Source organism: Choristoneura fumiferana, chromosome 3 (genome assembly GCF_025370935.1).
Source record: "Choristoneura fumiferana chromosome 3, NRCan_CFum_1, whole genome shotgun sequence".
NCBI lineage: Eukaryota > Metazoa > Arthropoda > Insecta > Lepidoptera > Tortricidae > Choristoneura > Choristoneura fumiferana.
Window position 1 is genome coordinate 3129975 of NC_133474.1, and position 22162 is coordinate 3152136.

General features: G+C 35.3%; 1 protein-coding gene across 4 annotated transcripts in view; it reads right to left on the reverse strand.

Moving 5' to 3' along the window:
- Positions 1 to 22162, reverse strand: part of LOC141426378 (SUN domain-containing ossification factor) — a 91013-nt gene that overhangs the window by 6146 nt on the left and 62705 nt on the right. Inside the window, exons 1-2 of one of the 4 annotated variants that reach the window (XM_074085238.1) lie at positions 13255 to 13373; positions 344 to 1007 (exon numbers count right to left, since the gene is read on the reverse strand). The exons of 1 other annotated variant lie outside the window; for it this stretch is intronic. In XM_074085238.1, coding sequence (XP_073941339.1) covers positions 344 to 435 — 92 coding nt within the window. In that variant the 5' untranslated portion in view covers positions 436 to 1007; positions 13255 to 13373. Of the gene's footprint in view, positions 1 to 343; positions 1008 to 13239; positions 13374 to 22162 lie in introns of those variants that run through there. 2 more of the 4 variants (XM_074085239.1, XM_074085240.1) reach the window with 2 other exon arrangements.

Below are 22162 nucleotides of genomic sequence, written 5' to 3' on the forward strand. Positions count from 1 at the left end.
TCCTTCAGACACGCTGTTTAGAACGAGGGTAGAATGAGATTGCGAGTGTCCGCGCGTTAAATCAGTGTTTTTCAAACTTTTTCATGTCACGGCCACCCTTTGTTTGAAAAATATTTGGCGACCCCCTGCTCACCTCCAATTACAGTTAGGTAGTTGTATTATCTTACGTTGATAATAACAAACAAACATGGAATAACAAATAACGGTGAACACGATAACGGTGAGTATATTTTAAGTAAGATACTACGACCCCCGGGGAGGTCGCGACCTACAGATTGAAAAGCACTGCGTTAGACAATACCGCCTCAGTTTTAAATACGCTATGCGGCTAATGTTATCTTACGTGTAAAAAATCTTGGTGAGTCCTTGGTGTCCGCCGTATGAAAGCAGCTGGCAGACGAGCAATGCCGCCAGCAGTGCCCGCGGCGGCGACATCGCCAGCGCGCCGCCGCATTGGCGCCGCCACGGCGCACCTATCACGGCCCGACACGACGGGCGCGCGCGCAACGCTAGAGCCCGACGGCACTGGGGGATGGTTCAGGATGACGCGGTACGAGAAAGCTCACAAATTTCACTGTATGACTTTGTCAGCTTGATGCGGTTTGAGATAGTCCACAAGTTTATGTGCTTGTTTAGGTTGACGCGGCACACGATCTATGTGAAGTATTTAATGTGACTCCTAGGTTGAAAGATGCTTTAGGTAAGTCACAATAGCTTCTTTAGCGTTATGGTATGATATCACGATTCAAAGAGACCGCGCTGGCAAAAACTACTAATGTCACTTCGCCACACGCGATCCCGGCACTGTTATATCAGATACTTCAGTTTCTTGCCTCAATTTATTGTGCTCTTGTATTAGATTTCAAGGCATTTAAGTCTTAAATCACTTTAACACTGGCGCTTTGAACAACTTTGATGGCTTCATTCATTATACGTAAATAGTTATTCTACTTGTTTCGCTATCAACTATGTAACAATTCTTGAAAGTCTTACACGTTGTAACTTTGCTGTAAACAGAAGTGTGTGATTTCGTGGAACGTGTTTCTAAACAATACATTTTACGTGCATGTTATCGACTTCCAAAAGAGAAAATAACAGCACATTCAGATGACTAGGTCGGTAGGTACACCTAAATATATTTAATGTGTTGATACACGATACAATATCGGTATACAGGTATGTGAAAATGGCGGGGCTCAGAACAATCTGATCTGGTGTTGATTGTTTACTAAATCGTGGTTCACATGCACTTAAATCGCAGCTAGTTTAGCGTTTAGTTTGTACAGGCGCACCAACTTAACTTATCCAGATGGTAGTCACGAGAATCGTAAGTAAATCTGCCCGAACATCTGCAGAACACAGTATATAAATCAATACTTTGATTGAATAAAACCGTGTTTTTGGTGTTTACGCCGTGCTATTTTTATTAGTAAATGCAATACTTAATCATGATTTTATTACTGATTCTAAGTAGAGCATTAAATACAAAGGTAAATGATCTGTTTAATTTGTTCCAGACCGGAGAGCCATTAATTTGAGCGCATTGTAGCGTATACTTAGTTATTATTAGGACTATGAATGAACTCATTGAATAGAATTGAATCAATTGTTGGCTCCGTTGAGCATTGCGATGTTAAGATTGCGCGCAGTCTAGTTGCGTAAGTTCAATTGAAGTGATACCCGATTGATAATGGCGATTAATACGTTTTTACTGTCTGTATTTCCCAGGAGTTAGATAACCTACTAAGAGGATTATAGGTAACTTTGAATTACAGTCATCAAAAGATAAGGTATGAAATTCACACGCAATCAAACGTAAATAACAGATTAGAAATGGTTTCAGGAACGTACACTAGAAATATTCAGTCGAAATAGTTGAGATCACTGACCTACGTCAAGTTTTAAAAATAGCTACCACTGATATTGCCCTTGTTAAAATCTACATATAATACATTCCTACATGAATAAAGATCTATAATTATATATATTCATAAGCAAGTTCAGGGTATTTAATTTTAGTACTGACATCACATCACACGTCACGGCCACACCGACATATTGACTCCGGCGCATGTCCGCTGTACGTAATTGTATACTCGTGTGAATAACCAATTACGCAACATCTCCAATGATCCGTAAGGAGTTATCTTGGAGGGTAATACACTTGTAAACTTACAAATCTTACAATGTTTATTTAAGTCTCGTGTAAGTTCTAAACTGACGTCTGATGAGATTATCTCTAAATCCGCTCTATTTATAACATTCTGAAGCAGTAATTAGACATAGACCACAGATTTATAAAGACTGATGTCTGATCCGCGATGGTTATCAATGTCTACACCGGTGGTTCTTAACTTTTTTTATTTTAACCTACTTATTGTCATTTAAACCTTAAAACAAATGCATGTTCTACCGCTGTGTTCTACCCACTTTGTCTTATGGTATTTATTCGTTATCCCTCACGTAGTACAGTTTTACACCTTTACGGGTAATTACCTCCTAACTCGAAACTATACTCAACACACTACTAAAAAGTTGTCTAGAAAAGTCTTGTTTTTCTGCGCAAAAATAATTGCATCTCAGCATAGACGCACCAAAACAATATTTTTCGAGAAATAATGAAAATGATAATATTTTAAACATGAATATTACTGTGAACAAACAAAAAGCTAAATCTGTGTTATCTGAGCATAGTCTAATCGGTTAGTTAATTAGCTAACGCAAAACGCGTAAACATAAAGCGAAACGTAAATGTAGATAATATATACACGTCAAAGAGTAACGCGGCCTTGGTAATTAAAATGTAGAGCTCTAATTATTGCTTCTACACAAATTACTGCTGGTCGACCGTCAAACTCGTTGAGCGTTGAAAGATGTCCTCTTAGTAAATAAAACCAGATCCATTAAAATTTGAGACATTCCCGCTCGGCAAAGTAGAAAAGTTCGAAGTAAACGTCATACGTACTTTATGATTTACTGTCTTGACTTATTCTAGGCTAAGCACCTTTTTTTAATCTCCCGCATACCCACATTTAAACCACAAACAGACAAAGATGTCCTTCATTCAAATCGCAGTTCCCACACACATCGCATGGCACAGATGATATATTTTAATTCCTTACTCGATAACTCTGTACTTGAAGCAGCCCCTCAGTGTGATCTGTTTGTAATCAAGATAGCGAGACTGGAGATGGAATGGAGGAGAAGAGCTAGAGAGAACGCAGTATGAGTGTTGCATTGCATGTTAATAAGTAGATAAATAAATAAATAAATAAACTCACATAATCTAATGAAATGCATGCGCATTTCATAAGATTATCTATCAACAACAATAAGGAAGGAAGGCAGTTTCTAATGCGTATACACACGCACTAGAAACGTGTCCCAAATCCCAAGAATTCGGATTTCGCGTAAACAGTTTTGTCATTTACGAAGCATTGCTTGCAATAGACAGCTTTCTACCCGATGGGGGGCAACAGCCGCGGTGGGCGAGGCAGGTTCAGGCCTAGTATTAGTCAATTCGCCCGACTGTGTGTTGCAAACTCATTAATGTGCATCGGAACATGACAAATGCTCTTGAACGACGACCACGCGCTTGGCCCCGCCCTCAGTCTAAGGACCAATGACCTCATAAAGGTCGCAAATGGTCGTTAAAGCGGCATGATTGTAGAGTCGGTTCAAGCAAAGCTTTCGTCCTTTCACCCTATACTCTCGTGAATTAATGGTCTAGTGCGCAAGGTCAGTTTTAAAATTTTGACTATACATTAGTGACGAAAGGATACAAAATTATTGTAGTAGAATCGTGGGTGGTAGAAAACGAGCCTGAATTCGGTTGTTGCAGAACAATGATACCATAAAGCCACCATGATAATTATAAAGATTGAACAAGGTCAAAGACTCGTAACAAATCACAGCGGTGCATCGCAGGCAATGGCAGCGGGGAGAGTTCTAGATGAAGTCACGATATGATGTTCAAGCTAACGAGCTGAAAAGCCCTTAACTATCCATTAGTCGGAAACTTTGAAAAATTGCAGCTGCCAAGAATCACTTGACCTACAACATTTAGATGGAAACTGCACGAACGTAGAGTAAGAAGTAGCTGAAGATCAATACGACGTTGTGTACCAAATAGACTCCAAGACTGCTCCCGTTTCTACGAAGAAAATCAACGCAGTCCAGGCAAATAAACACAATTTATGTTGCAGCTCAACCATTTATACTAGGGTCAGTTGTGCAAGGCCATAAATCTGTTACTGCCCTCGTCCTAAGTCATTGAGTAACTTAATAGTCAATAACCGCTTCATTCAATTGCCAGTTAGGGACAATTTATCATCGCAGTACATGACTTTCCAGATTAAAATGCGATTAATATGCATGTGAAACTCAGTTAAGGATGGCTTTGGATTGTGTACGTAACTCTCTATTTAAAACGATTCCGGTCATTGAAAACTGGCTGGTAACTTACAATAACGTCGGATCGTTCGTTTCTCACCACACCAATCATAAACAACGTTGTCAGAAGCTGTTTACTTTCATCTAAACTTTATTAACCGAGTTGTAACAATTAGCGATGCTCTAATTGGCCTAATGCCATGAGATGACTGAAATCGAAACTTTTTCCTTGTTCCAAATATCATATCACAGTAACAGTATCCCGAGCTATAAAGAATTAACGTGAAAGACAGAAAACGCACCTAAACAACTGGAGCTAGAGATTCGGATTTTGGCAGATATATTTCTCGAGGGTTTTAGAAGATGCACATAGCACTAGAAAGGTAGTCAAAATTGTATTCTTCCACAAGAGCGAAGCTCCATGAAGCTAGAAGTATATTTAAAGATTCAAATTAGATATAAATTAATAGAAAGCATTGACAAGTGAATTATGTTACCACATATTTTTATCTAATTGCGACAATACGGATTGCGAGGGATTGTTTTTTAAATGTCAAAAGAACAACTGTTGCTAAACTGAAACTTTTAGCAGGTTAAAGCATTTCTAATCCCCCAACGAGTTATATCGGTGATTTACTCGGCGTCCGATACGAGTTCTGGCCATTGCCTGCTCCGCCTTTTGCTATAAACAGCCGTCTGATCTAAGATTTCGTAATTACGACCCCATATTTGGAGTATATAATGATACTATGCTAAGGAACACGTAAAAGCGACATGTCGCTGATCCAATCTCGGGTAAAACAATTATACAATCGTGACAAACTTATGTAAGTTCGGATATCTGAATATTCAACCGAGTTGAATGACCGTTGGCTGTTTATGCGGAAAGGTTCACTTAATTTAAAAATATCTTCGATCAGAATTGCTTCTGTATGCTACTTTCAGAACAAAAAAATCCTTACCCTATTGTTTAAGAACGTCTAGCCTCCAATCTGCTTTGCTGTTGTATCACTTTCGTTTTACCCAATTGTATCATTTTAGTTCCGTGTTTTCATCTTTTTTTTCAACAGCCGGCTTTCTGGTCTTCCGTTAATTATAATCAAAATATAAAATTTAATATTTTTTGTATAAGTAGAATTAGAATAGAATATTGAAGTTCTTTGATCACATCTCCAGAAATGTGAACTCAATGGAGAGATTGGTGGTTCAGGGGCAGGTGGAAGGCAAGAGGGCGCGCGGCCGACACACGTCGCACACCTCTAACCGGCAGAAATGGAAGCACATTGCTAAGAGGGCTGTCCTCAAAAAAGTCTACGACCCACCGGACATCTCTCCGTGTACCTCGTCTGCGCAACCACGACCACTCTGACAAGAGTGACCGACTAAGAAGAGATAAGTAGAATTATTTAATAAACATTAATTATTGCTCCACATATCTCATATCCATATATTTGTTTCCGTCACGTACTTTGATGTTTAATATTTTTTTTTTATCTATCTAAATGGTTGGCTGGTACGAACGTTTCTATTGTCTACCGTGCACTTCGTCTTGACGTACAGTCACCAGCACCAATATCTGACACAACAAGCGTGCATAAATATCTGATACGACTCTATTTCTAGGGCCGGAAGGACGTGTCAGATATTTTTGCACGTTCCGCTGTGGCAGATTCATGCTGGTGACTGTACTATATTACAATGTGTATAATATATTTTTTTCTTTTAAAACTTGCTAAAACGGCCTGATATTAAAATAAAATGCTAATATGTTACACAAAGCCTAACTTAGCCCACCACTAGCTCAACAATTAAATTTAAATCTAATTAAATCACTGTCTAAGGTATGCTAACGGAATGCGCTCTGAGACATTCCAAAAACCTGCAGCGCACCCACTACATCCATATCCTTGTCTAACCAATGCAGTTAGAATCGCAACTGAGAAGGACAGTGCCAATTCTAAAACCGGCTTGTTGTCTATCAGATCAGACGTATACGTACTAACGCTGTTAATTTGCACGTCCATGTGAGACAAATCTTGGTACAGTTTCGCACATCACATCTCTTTAGCAACACTGTCTTAAAATTATTCTATATTTTACCCGCGGTTTCGCTGGCAGGAACCATTAAATTTGGCAGTTAACTTGAAATTAACTAAATTTGGAAATTCTCAAAAATAACAACATGAGCTTCATTTACGTTGCACAAAAACGTTATTCTAGACTTCGCGGTTACGATATTTTACGTGTGCAATTCCTGATCCCGTGGGAATATCGGAGTAAAAAAATTGCTTATGTGCTATTCAAGAGATCCAGCTATTTACTTATCTAATTTTATTCAAATCAGTCTCGTCTCTTAGCGTAAAGGATATCAAGGCTTAATATTCAAAGCTAAATAAAATTCTATGTACGTAAGCTGATTGCACTGCTTAAGCTGATCTTGAGCTATTCAATATTCAAATTAGTTGTGCAAGTAATACGACAGTAGAAGTTTTTTTCACTTCTCATTCAATGGGTCCTTTTTCTTCTTGGTCATGCTATGTAGTTCTCTCAGACCACTGCTTCAGGCTAGTCACCTATCTAAACCTAAACTTTGTCTGCAGGGCCACAAGAAATTGGAACGGTAACTAGTATTAGATCAAACCCACATACCACCCACCGGACGGGTCGTGGGCGGCTGTAATGAACGCGGTAGACAGTCCACCATTTTACCCTGTTTATTAGCCATTGTCTACTTGTGCAACTGCAGGATGCTTGTAATCAATTAAGAGAAATACTAGGAATTTATTAAGACTCCCGCGGTTATTGTTTTGCGTAACGGGAATATTGTATGTAGCTATTGTAACTTTATACATGTATTGCAGGTAAAGTCTATGTAAAGCTAGAAATAACGGTTTGGGTTTTGCTTTCCGTGTCTGGCGCTTGTCGTCAAGATTTGTGATACGAACTATTTCGAAACCGCTTAGTTGACTTTTTTATTTTCAAGTAGGTCACTATACTTTTAAAACTTCAGGACAGCTGATATGTACATTGGCGACCGTACTTAGCGCAAAGTTTGGATTCGCAAGTCATATTAGATCATCTGAGTAAAACATGCCTACCTAGTTTGTACTCGAAGAAGTGTTTGCCGTCAACGGATACGTCGCGGAGGGCATCCTCGTGATCAACAACAGCAGTTTACGTTGTTAATCAAATAAACCAAAAAAGAAAAACATTTCTGAAAAACATTATATAATATTATGTCATATACCGAGACAAAAGCGAAGTTTAATCAGAGCTTTTAATTAAGTACTTATATGATAGATATTAAATCAACTCTCGTAACTCAAACAATCTAATAAGTGTATACATTTATTACCCTATTGACACCTCGAGGCATTTTAAATTAGATAAGACTTCAGGCACTAAAAACGATAGCATTGATTGGCATAATAAAAAATAATGGTTGCTAGTTGTCGGAAATCCAATCACTGAAAAGAAAGATTATCTTGCCCCTAATCTATTAAAAAGTTCAAATTACAGTGTTACATGCCAGTTGTATAACAGTATTCAATGAGCATTCTAATGATGCTGTTGCTTAAGCTGAACGATCAATTGTGTTCATGCAATGTTAATAAAAAAGAATATGAAATTAAGAAATCTGATGGAGAAGACAGAAAAAAGAGCATACTGTGAACTATCGATATTCATGACAATGCTACTTTGGTCGTACGTGAGCAAAACTCATTTTCCTCAATATGTATATCAGGTGATCAGGTTTGCACGCTTTTTCTCTCTTGTCATTCACAGTAAGAAAAGTATGGAGAAGAGCGACGTAAAAGGAGCTAAATTTAAAACGATTTATATGAGACAAAGACAAGAATCAAATAGTAAAAGAAAACACATCTTAATGTTGATGGACGGACACGACGGTTGTCTAATTATACGACGCGAAGGGATGTCGCTAGCAGAGTTTCCTGCCCTGACATCATCTCCAATACTTAAAAATAATACGAATTGTCTCACAATTAAACCGAAATATTCAGCATAATGGTTAGATTAGATTGTCGAAAGCATTGGTCAACCACACTTGAAATGATCCCGAAAAAAAAACCATTTACAAGGGTGTTCAGTCCAATATTCTCAATCATCTGCTAACATATTCTGAAGAAATTATTATAAGACCCAGTGTATAAAATGAAGCATAACTTACTCTTTATCAAAAATCAGATGCGTAACGAAAATACTTAAGTAGAAAATATTTGCAAAAGAACGATAACATTCAAGGTAAAATAAAAAGTTATTTTAGTTGAAGCCAATAATGATTCGAAATAAAAAATGCATAGACCCATAACCTAAATATGTCGACAACCAAATCAAATTGAGATCATCATTGGTATTGTGATGAAAGCGGACATTCAGACAAACAAAAGAAATTTCAAACACAAAAATGTCAAACATATATTTGGGGTAAAACATAGTAGTAAAGGAAGCTAGCAAAGAAATCCTAATGCTCTACTTTTGAGAACAAACACAAACATTGACCTACATGATGCACACATGTTGGTTTTACGTTGTTTACATTCGATTATAGCAGATCATCTTGGATCGTATTTCAGCATTTAACGGTACTTTTCAGTTAGTAGGTAAATATATTCAGAACTAGTATTCACCTGTAAAAAGAAGTAATTAAATAAAAAAGAGAAATAACTTTTCGAAACGCAGATAATTAAAAAAGCAAATAAAGATGAAATCATCCGTAAAGGAGATAAAAATAATTTAATGGTACCTACCCACTTACCTAGCGTCGATACTAATTCTGAGTTTCATACTAATATGATAAAGAAGTAAAACCGTTTGTGTTTGCGTCTCACGCTACGCTATCTCTGATTAGTTTATTTTTATCAATAGAAAATGCAAAAGTCCTGGGGTGGGATGTATCCAAAGTTACTAGCAACAGATACCTAAATAATTATTTATTATTGAAAATCTATTGAAAATGAAAGTCAGTTATGAATCGAAAACAAAGTGTTAAAATACCTTCAGACAAATTTACAAAAATGACAAACTATTTTCATCCAGGACGTTATAAACAGCCTTGAAAACAACCTTCAAATAAGCTTAACGATTGAACTAGTGAAATAATAACTGGACCGTGAGAAATGCTGAGCACTTCCACTATACATATAATAAATTCATCTGCTTACATTGCATCGTTTTTGTCTTGCCTTCACCTACCAGGTTCTCCCAATGACTGACACGGAAAAAACACATGCATTTGCACAAATTCTTCGGAAGAAATCGGCTCCATATGTAGAATTTTCATTATCTATTTGTATTTGACACGTACCAAGACAAGGAAAGTCTTAACATTGTTTTGTCCAAACAACTCAAGCTTCCACAAACCGTACTTTTAAATTTAAAACATTTGATTGAAAGAAGACATCGAAATTGTGAGCGTAGTTATTTTGATTTTTGATGTTTGCGCAATTAGTTTTGGTTAAAATTTGTTACTCATTTAATATACGATAACAAAGAAAGGTTTAAAACAAAAGGTATTTTCGCGGACTGTTCACATGCACTGCTATGCCATGCCAATGCTATTTTAACTTGACACATATAATACCTATCTAGTTGCCTCTGAATTAGCCTAATTTGATATGTAAAGTCCAATTTTATATAATTAAATAATTCCTGTATTACTCCCAGTTTTGTCCTGTCAAGAGAGACTAGTATTATAAATTTGAAAGTTAGAAATTTCATGAGTCAAATTACCTCTAGACAAGCTTCGTTGACAACTTGTCTTCTGTGTCGAGGCAGGCGATCTTAAGGGACATCATTGTCATGTTCTTCTTTTGTCATTTTTGGCTTACTCAATAAAAACACCGCTTTTCCAGAACGAAAATAAATATTTGTGTGTACGACATTAAAAAACAATTTTCACTGCATCATTCGTGAAAACTTAACTGCTCATCAAATTAAAAAGCTACATGACTAGGTATATTTATCGCGGAGTCAATTAAATTTATTATTAATACCACACCCATTAGCGGAATATAAAAATAACTGCAAACCTTTAAATAGTTGACATTGGAGAGGCCTACACTACGATAATATTATGACATGAACTAAATACTGGTAAGTTCTCGACGTAGTAATTGATAAATTAATGAGTTTATAGTAAACATCGTAATGTATCGGAACACTCTTATTCCACAGGTCCGTTTCTCTCACAGATCGGCCAGAAGGGGGGTGTCTTCATCATTATCTTATTAGTGTTCCTAGAATTCTTACAATGTTGTTTTGCTCGTGTTCATCCTCATTATCCCGACAGTTATGGAAATCCGCATCTGTTTCATGAATATCACAATCTAAACGTATTTAAGTTTAAGGTGAATCAGCAAGCTTCAGCAAGCAGAAGCCTATCAGATAAACCTACTAATATTATAAATGCGAAAATTCGTAATTAGTAAATTTGGCATGTAGATAGTTGGACCTCTGAAATAACATATAGATTAGAGGTGAAATTTAGCACTGGTGTCCTTCATACAACGTGAATGACCATGATGTAAGTTTCGCTAATTCTCATATAATTTGGTTGATCGACGTATTCATTTTCCATTAGAATAATGGGAAATATGGGCTGATACCGATACAAAAAACTCATAACAATGACCCATAGTTTACATTTACATTTTTAAATAACAATTTGGAACTGTAGCATTATGCGTGTTTCATATAAACGCTTTTGACACGGATATATATGTTTATAAAACAAAATTTAGTATTGGAGCGCAGCTTTAAAGGTTACACACAAATCCACTATGAAACTATTTCAGATATGTACAGAGTGTCCCTAAAACCAACCGCGGAACTAAGATATCTGTAGAGCAGATCCTTTCATAGCTTTCGAGATATTAGCTGTTTCATATAAAACAATACAATACAATAACTCTTTTAACCCTTTATTGAATACCATAAATAGGAAGCGACGCAGAAAACATGTACATAGAAAAAAATCTATAGATAAACAGTTACACTCGAACTATAAAAAAATAATCAATGTCAAATTCACCTAATCTGGTATAACATGAGCTGCTCTACCTTAGTTTTAGCGTGGATTTAAAAGACAGCTGGGGTATAATTAGTACCTAACTTACATTTATTATGCATGAAGTATTTTATTGTTACGGTTTTTCAGCTCGATTTACTTGCAAATTACATCGGCGAATTGGATATGGCGATAAAAATGTAGCAGCGCTTACATTTTACTCCGATTAACTATAATTCTAGTGTTTGCGGCTTTTCAATACAAATAATTTAGAGGTGATCCAAATTGTCATTTCTACCCTAGAAACTGCCTTTACTTTAAAGTCAGCATAAGTAAAGTTAATACTTTAACGGGTAACTAATTAAACAGGTAATTTAATAGTATACTTGCTTAGAAATTAACGCTACTTTTTATTACATATATTAAACGTGGCGCAATACGAATAGCAAAGAGTTAATACTCAGGTAATAAAAAACAGCATTAAAAGCCTTGGTGAAGCTCTTTTATAATCCTATATAATCATATCTTACTTATTTTTTCAATTTTCATTTGGCGTCAAATGTCAATTGTAAAATAGTCACGGTAATGCATTATGCTGAAGCTGGAAGCTGAAGAGAAAGTATAAGAATAATGTGTGCCCAGTGATAAGGTAATTTAATTGATAACATATGAACGTGCATTATGAATTGTAAATTTTTAATACCAAGTAAATGCGGATAACGACTGTAACTTAAAATATATTTTAAAATAAATCTGAAAGAAATAAATTTGGTAGAGTTACTTGAAGAAAAATAGGATCGCGGCGAAAGTATGTTATATATATAAAACAAACTCGTGTTAGTTACACCATTTATAACTCAACAACGGCTGGACCAATTTTTTTGTTTTTGTGTTTTTGGATTTGTCTTCGTCAGGCAGGAATAGGATAGTAAGTATTCAAAACATTGGGAAATTGACAAAAAAATAAAAATAAAAGAAAAATGTGCATGGGTTTCGTAACTGTCAAACATTTAATGTACGATACGGTAAACTCTCCCCTCAAATTAAAAACCTATTTAAATAAATTGGACCCGCTAGACGGTGCTGTTGTTGGTATGTTATCATAATTTTAATGTAGTGTTTTTTCGAGCAGGACAACGTCTGCCGGGTCCGCTAGTATTGTAATAAAAGAAAATTTGGAAAAAAACCGGTGTCAGAAAACTTGGTGACTTATAAGGTAACCCTTATGAACTTATGGATTGTCTCTAGACAAAATAACAAAAATAAAATAGGTATCAAAACAGTGGTAGGTATTGGGCCTATGAAAATTATTTTACTATGATTAAATGGGTCAAGTGTCTCTCTTTCTGCTATTACAGAACTATATATCTAATTCACGTGTTATCCAATAATTTCTAAACATCCTGTACGTTATGTGGTTCAGAATGTTATTTCTCTGTTTAAACAAAGATTAAGCAATATACGATAAGACACGCACGTTTTAATTTCAAATCAATTAACCGGGCAAAAATGATAATATGTTATCTTTAAATTCCAGAAGTTTTCATCTTCTAACACATCTGGAATATAGTATATTATGAATACTAAAATTATGCCAAAGAGATCATAACGTTCAGTGCATAATAAAGATTCAAGCTCCATAGTCATGTAAGTTAACCTTCCAACTCGTGAAATACAGACAGCAATTTCGTTCCAATCGACCTATTTCTGAAACGGGACATATTTCATGCCTGAAGTACTAAGGCCACTCAGGTTTTACTGCAAAATGCAGCCACATCTCACGCATCTGAACACACACACTCTTAGAAACACGCTCCTACCATCACAAAACAAACCGTTAAAAACTGAAAGGTTAAATTTCAAAGTTTTCGATTGACATTCGAAATTTTAAAATTCACGGACGCGACCGGCTTTTGTTTTTATAAAGCGTACGAACGTCTCTCGCGTCCGCGGTCACGCGCCATACTGAATTACTAATGCAATGCTAGTACTGCTGGCAGTCGAGAGCGAAATTGTTTTCCGAACGCCAATTCTCAACTATCACAGTCTGAACTTTATTCTAAGCCAGCACCAGTTCACATTGCAATGGCGGCCTTTTTTTTTTTCTCTAGGTGCAAGCAAACAGGTTGGGCGCGAGAAATCCGTAGTGTAGGAAGTTGACACATAGGTTCTTTTATTGATGGTTTACCGTTTCTTCTGTTTTTGGCAGCCTTGAACGTTGAAGTAGCCTTGTCAGGTTAATTATGGAGAACGGTCTAATTAATTACATGAATCATTTTTAAAGCAGCCCTTGCTGTTGTCATTGAGAATATTAAAGAAAACATATTTTTCAAAATTAATTAGGTAGGAGTTTGTATTAAAGGCAGCCTTTGTTCATGTCATGCTAATCCAGTGTAACGACTGACTCTCGGATCAATACCCTCGTCGGCAGCATATGGATATTTTAAACACGCCTGATGTAATATCGATGCAGATATTTACATAATAGACACGTCATAACAGTACTTTGCGGGTTATAAAATTAAATATGTGTATTTATAGTTCCTGCCGCGATAATAAAAGAAAAAGCAATACAAGTTCAAATTTTTATCGTTGGTGTGAGGAATAGCGACAATTGTTTTATGTTTTACTTATGTGAAATAGAAATCTTTAAGTGGCTTGTAGAGTGAGACAGTGAAAAGTAGAAAACGAATAAAAACTAAAAGTTTCCCTACCTAGTTTTGTTGCTGAATATGGCAAGTGTTTAAGATGAAAAGTGATGCTTTCTTTCTATTTCTTGCCTTTATTAGAGTAGGTATATCAAAATAAAAATCACTTTATTTACTTAGGTAGTTAAGTTCTTTTTGACCAGCTCGAATTATTATTATTTTAAGAAGCCTATGTGTTTAATTTGAATAAATTAATCTTTAAATCAATTTACCATGCATAATCACATCTTAAACACCTTCATCGCAATACCTACAACATACGATTATCCTGCAATACAAATATGAAGGAAAAATGCAAGGACATAGTTATTAACGTGAAAAGGTCAACGAAGATCAAAAGCAATAAATTAACTTTCGGGTCACGTTTAGACTCTTAATTTTTCAGGAAACATCTAGAAATAAAAACTATAATGACGTCGTTAGCGTAGAACAGATGTTCTTGAGTTTGTTGATCAAACATATCTTGTTAATGAGACCATTCAAGAGGAAGGTATGCCCCAATGTGACGTTAGCAAACGATCAAAACACGTTGTCACAGTCACTTTTCGAATTTCAGAAGTCTCTCAATTTTTCAAAATTAAACATATGTTCCGCTTGCGTCATAATCAATTATCAGTTTAGTTTACCTAAGTCAAGATAACTGTCATGTAGGTAAGTATGATCCTTATCAGATGAAACTAAGTATTTGTGAAATAACAGCAAAAATTGTGTAATAGTATGTTTTTTTTTGCCTCACTCAAAGTACCTTAGCAACGCTTGGAGAAGAAAATTTCCAAAACAACAATATCACAATAAATATATCAAGTAATTTTCATAAATCTCTACTCACTTGACATGAAGGTGCGAAATGTAAATCTCAGTCTAGTTTATACCTTATGACATGAACGCGTCGTTCGTGGGCGTATAACGTCGGAGAACTCGGAGATAGTATTATAGAATTGAGAGAAAACGAGTTATTTTTGCGTATAGCAACAGAAGCTTTTGAAAAGTTTTGAGCTGATAATAAACAAGAAAAAGAAATTCCAACATGTCTGTTTCAAAGAGTTACTTTGCGTTCAAACCGTGATATTAATTCTAAACAAGAGTATAATAGACTTGTTAAGATAGAGACAAGGCAGACTGTTTGGCCAGCGGTCAGAACATAAAGCGCATGCTCCTTCATATCACCTTAAATTATTAGCTGTTTTTACCTATAATTTAAAAAAGAAAAGATGTTACTAATCAACTAAAATTTCTCAAGAGATCAGATCGAGAAACTTTCCAGAAAGATCAACCAACAACACCCTCGTGTAACTTAAATGATGATAAAAAATAATATTCTTTCGTCACGCACCAACTATAGACTACAACGACAATGTTGAAAAGGCTTCATTAAGCTAAAACAATGGATGACGTGAAAGAGTTCACACAACGTGACCCCTTATTGTATTAGTGAAACTTGACAACGAGAATTAAGTAATTAAAATTGTGGCATCTGTACTAAAAATGTAACAATTTTACATTGTGACAAAGAGAAAAGGATATTTGACCATTAGTTTACGTTGTAATACAAAAAAAATCCTGTCCTCTCCAATACTAAAACCAAGTGATATCACTCGACCAAATTTTTCACATCAACTATAGTTAACTTAAAACTGGTGTGGAGTATCAACTTAAAACTTGAAAAAAAAGTAATCGAAAAGCAAATTTAGAATAAGCAAAATGGTAATGAACGTGAAGTTGTATATATATTATGTTATGCATCGTGGTGTATTGAAACAAAATACATCATCTGTAGCCAATGAATTCGACTTGCTGATAGCAAGTCTGTCAGGACAGGACGAATCAGTTCTGGTACAAAAAAAGAATATTCCAACATTTACGTAGCATGTGATTGTTTCAAATATAACATACGGTTAAACTTACGTAACTTTTTTTGGAGTACATACACATTTATGTAAAAGCCTGCATATATACAACTTGAATCATGTAAGACCAGGAAAGTTCTTAATACCTTAGTAGTAAAGTAACACATTAGAGTGAATAATTCCAAACGAAGGAAATCAATGACAATTTAATGAATATTCTGCGACTGATAAGTGAGAAGAGATTTTGACTTTTGCAACGTACGTATTCGTATATTACTGGACGTTTGCTTGTTAAAGAGCTAAAACAATATTAGCATTTTCCGTATAAAGACAAGTAAAGTTGAACATAAGATTGCATATAATCGAAGTCTTTGAAAGATTAGACATGTAGCAGATGCAGGCAAATAGGATAACATGTTAGAGTTTTAAGATAAACAACAAAGTGCTAAAGAAACATTTTGTAGTTAAACTTGCGTGTTTAGACCCAATCGATCAAAAGTTATTAAAGTAATGGTTAACAGTAAACGTAATAAAGTAGTTTTCAATGTACTTGTTTTTAAGAAAATTCACATTTAACGAGTTTGCGTATTATGAACTGCTTACGCTAATGTACATAAGGCCACATATTCATATTATAATCATTACCAAAAGGCGGTGAATTTGAACGACTTTTAACTATGATATCAGACCTCATGGGATGTTCGTTTATCAGTTAAACTCATTACTGCCATAGAGTCAGTGCATGCGTCATTAATACGAGATAATAATATCTATAGTGCTTCAGATTAAAGATGCGCTCAATATGGTGCAATCAATTTCCTTATCTCTTCATTCGTCAATGCGAAATGCAATTTGAGTTGAAAAACAGACAAACCGAACCGAGGCACAAAATTGGGTATGATATAAATTTTCTTTTATATCATACGCGAAAACAATTACATCATCTACATACCTACAATCTTTGCCAACTCCAACCAGATGATGCAGTAGGTTAGGTAGGTCCCTTTAGCGATATTGACGTATGAACAGGATCGTTTATTTTCGGAGCTTTTCGGCTTAGTTCGGGAATTGGAGCATTTGAGACCTAGACGAGCCCCATCGACCGCATGACCCCGATCCCGCAGGCTTACTAGGCTGGGGTACTACGGTCGTTTTATCCCAGTCAGTGAGCACGACGAGTCACGTACAATATGGATACAGTTTCAGAGTTCCCTAAATAATATAGCATTATTTTAATAGTGTTTTGTTTTTAATTTTTTTTCCATCGCCTTTCTCGCGATCTAAATGAAGCTTACTTATACTTCACTTAGAATTTATTTAGTAGATAAATATTACTGAAATAGCGAGGAAAGTAAGAAGTTGGTCGAAATTGCAATACTTACAATGAATTTATGGAAGTAAGCACTTGCATTTTCAATTACAGCGAGACAGTAAAGCTTATAGGTATTTAACTAGTGGACACTCTCTCTCTCTGCGACATAAAGCTATGCAATTATAAGTAAATTGCCATGTTTCACTTTGCCTTTTGTTTGACCTGCTAAAGGCGGGGAAATATGAAAATAATCATTAATTGTACGTTATTGTCTTGTCTTTTTACGCACTCTAATAAGTTTCCTCTATTCTTCTTCACTACATGTTCGTAAATCTTTTTACAATCTTTTGTTTATGGTTTTATTTAACAGTGGCGTTGTGAGAAATTATTCGGTAGACAACCCGGAGCGAAAAAAAAAACTGTAAAGATTGAAAGATGCGAATGGTCAAAATTTATCCAACCCGGTAGGAATCGTATACTTAGTTTTAGGATAATAGAATAAGTATAATATAGAATAAGTTGTATTCAAATCTTGCAAGTTCCATATCAAGGATCCAATTTCCTTGAAGTTTGTTACGGAAATGAAGATAGGATGACATTACAAGTACAGTCAACAAAAAGCGGCCAAGAGCGTGTCGGACACGAACAAAATAGGGTTCCGTAGCCATTACGAAAAAAATAAGTAATATTTTTCTAAGGATTTCGTATTTTATACGGAATCTTCCAAGTTTAGGTATATTTTATACCTTTTAAACTACTAATAATTCTCAAGCAAACTAAGCCGTTATAGTTTTCCTTGAAAGTTTGATATACTTACTACAATTCTGTTTTTTTTTTCAAAATTTTCCACCACCCTTTTAGATTTTAAAGGGGGGGGTGCTCGATTTTAATGAAAATTTGCACTTTAAAGTTGAATATTTTGCAAACAAATCACTGAATCAAAAAATCGTTTTAGCAACCACCTAATGATTTTAAAATACCTATCCAACGATACCTCACACTGCAAGGTTGGATGAGAAAAAAAATCACCCCCACTTTACGTCTATGGGAGGTACAGTAAAAAACAATTTTTATAAAAATTAAAGTAACAAAAACTTACTTACTTTTGTGAAATCTAAGGGTACGGAACCCAGCCTTTTAAGCATAGTATAAATTCCGTATCAGAACTGTCTCCTTAAATTGGTTGGAGCGGTCTCGAGGCGTTAGCTAACGGGGCAAACCGTACATCATAATGATTGCACACATGGATAGCACGGGTAACATAACCATATAGTGTTTCTTTGTAATATCCTTGTAAAATTTCGTGTTTTCATACCATCCTAACTAAAATAATATGATATGATAATATGATTTTTTTTATTCGTAACGCTGCTCTATGCTTAATCTTCTCAATCGATCGTGATGTACATTATTTTACATGTAATACCTGCAAGAACTACCTACGCAATTTTTCGGGACGAGAACTATTTTATGTCTTTTCTTGGGACTTAAACTATCTTCATAGGTAGGTACTAAATTTCATCTAACTCATTTCAGACGTTATTACATGATTGAATAACAAACATCGTCACAAACTTTCATCTATAATATTAGTTGAATGTGTATATAAGGGCGATTGTACATGTAAACAACATATATTCATCTGTAACCTTGGTTTGACTGTGCTAACATAGATTAAAAAAAGTATAAGTAGGTAATTAAACTCTTGCACATTATTTTACGTAAACGTTGCTACAACAAAAAATACTGTATTTTACAAAAAAATCGAACCAGTGATTTTCGCGTAATTTATAATAACGTGTGACTATCAAAATCAATAGGTAATAGACTATCAAATTTACGAGAAAGTTCACGGACTATTAATTATACTATCGTGATTAATTATCGCTTACACAAGTGTAAGACTGAAATATTATGGAATGCATTCTACATTCCATGTATGAAGTGTTTAGACTACAGTACATCACACATGAACGGTCAAGTACAAAGACCCACTAAAGTAATATAATACACATACAATATTGTAATCTTGTTTATTAATATGCGGAAGAAAGGATAATTAAAAATACTCGTATGTACACTCATGAAAAGTGCCTAGAGATATATTTTTATTCCCTAGACAGTCGAATACTTCAATATAGGCATATTAAACTGAGTTAGGACATCAAATTTGTCCAGGGATAATGAGTGTTCCAAGACTTTTTTGATATGTGTAGAATGGCAAAATTCTATCCCGATAATTGTGACTTAAAGCAAAACCGCATGTCTCACAGCGGCTTCAATAAATTCAAATAGTTTACGTATTACCATGAAATAACTAAGACAGTAACCCGAATAGCATAGATGAATACAGATGCCACAAAAGCTACATGGACGCTATTAAAACACCGTTCGAGTAGCGGTTATAGCATTAAGCCCAGTTCAGACTTGGAAGAAAAATCTGCAAGTTGCATACATTGCTGCGCTCGACTGACCGCTTCAAACTCGTTCGCTTTATAGCCTCGCGGTGTAATGTGACTTGCACTTCTAGGCTTTCCGTGGTTAAACCCACCCATTATATTTCAGAGTCCAACGCACACAACGTGCAACGTGCTCCCAATCGCAAGATGATTCTTTTCTCATTATCATCTTCTTATCTCCGGTCTATAGACTGCTGTATAATGAGAGGACTTGGGTTCGTAGTTCACACGCTTGCCCATTGGGGATTTGGAAACTTCACACTGTGCTTCATATACACCATTGAATGGCAAGTGTGTGCGTGCAGACCATATTTTTCTACCACCACCTGTTTGGCAGATAGAAATGGAGATGGACTTTTCACCATGGCCATCAGAACGGTGCTTGTGGTAGGTATACCTAATATTTATATTTATAATGCTGCATTTTGAGGAGTAGACGAGATAACGATAAGCTTTAAAAGCAAAAAGGAACAATGAAAAGTGGAATATCGTTATTATCACAATGTGCATTATTGTAAGTTAGAGTTACTTCATAAAGCACAATAACGTCTTTATGACTTTCTTTATCTTATTCATATGACCTCACTGATATACGGCAGGCAACACATAGGCAAAACATTTTTGCAGTTTAGCAAAACAAAACAGTGTTTTTAAATTAATTTGTGTAAAGTGTTATTTGAATGATAAACTCGCCTGGTATTGGGGACATCTTTTTTTAGGGAACCATCAAAACAGTAAAGACGATACAGATCGTCGAGTTTTGAAAAGAATATAATAATATTATAATTATGTATGTAGAATGTGGATATTTTGGGCAGTCCGTAAAACAGCTTGAAATGCCAAAGATACCTTATTATAGACGATGCAAGAAATATCTAACGAGTAGAAATTTCCATTCAATTGCTAGGTCTAATGGTTTATGCGAGCGAAGCCACAGGCAAAGGCTAGTTTCTAACAAAAACTGATTATTAATTAACTTAAGCTTCGTTACAGACCGAGCCTAGAAAATTAACACCAAGCTTTATAGTCAAATAGGCGCCTCGTGTTTATGGCTCGCGTAATATTCCTAGCCATCTTATTACTGTGCAGGAACCTATCAAACGTTGGTGGAAGGAAAGCGTACATCAGTCTAGTACGGATACGGAGCACCTGGCGGGCAACGCGACGCGAGAAGCCCCAGACACGTGGCAGAGATCTTGTTATCTTTTATCTGATTTATAGAATACGCTCTCTAAAGGTAGCTTGGTAATTTCTTGCAGTTTAGAAGAGAGCGATCCATGTGTCGCTCTTTTGTTATCAAGTCTGTTTAGTGTTTGTTCTATATTTTCCTAAACCTAAAACGTATTAAGTAGAGTATTTCTCAAAAAGTTGTCCCGTCTTGAAATTGACAAGAAATCAGTTTTGTTAAGAAATTATTAACCCTAAGCACGAGATCATAAAACATAAACTACATAAAAACCAAAATTTCTTGACGTAGGGAAAACGTCACGAAATCTTGTGAGGAAAAAATCGTAATTTTGTAACTACATCAAAACTTTCTATTGGATCCAACAACAAAGATAATCTGACTTTTTATCACCTTTACCACAAGGTTATGTATATATTTAAAAACAATATCACTCATTTTTTGTAGTGAAATAGCGTCAGGATTTTTTTTTAAATAAATGGACAACTGAATTTTTTTTAAATGGACAACTTTTAGAGAAATAGTCATGCCAAAGACGCGTTTTGCCAAAAACCTGATTGATAGTAGTCGAGACAGAGAAATACATAACCTAAATGTGAACAGCTTCCTAAGTTATATAGTGTTACCAGTTGCTATTTCGGTAATTATTTCAACATAGTTATTTAAAGTTCTTCATTCATTTCTAGTTGATGTAGTACATTCGGCAGTTATTGTTAATATTAATTTGTTCTTTATAGAGGCTAATAGGTGCTGCATTCACTGTTTGTTTAAATCGCGCCTTAGTTATAACTAACGTGACCAGACGTCCCGTTTTGAACGGGACTGTCCCTTTTTTTTAATTAAGAGTCCCGGTGTCCCCAAAATGAAAACCGGGACGCGAAATGTCCCGTTGTCAAAATACGCGCGAAAATTCATTCTAAAGGTGAACATAAAAAAAACGTGCCAAGATTTCATTCTTACTTAAAAGCATCAGTCCAGCATGTGTTAAAAGCAAATTTGTTCCTCTGCCTTCTGATAAATTATAAACTAAAATTTGTTTTTTTCTTTATTTATTTGTAATATAATAACAGTAACTTTTTCTAAAACTAAATGACCTTTAAAAGTGTTTTTTTCTCATTGACACCTTTAATTGACCCTGAATAAAATATGTCCCGTTCTGAATCAAAAAAATAAAATGGTCACGTTACTTTATAAACATATCGAAAATTCAAACTGAGACATGGATGCACAG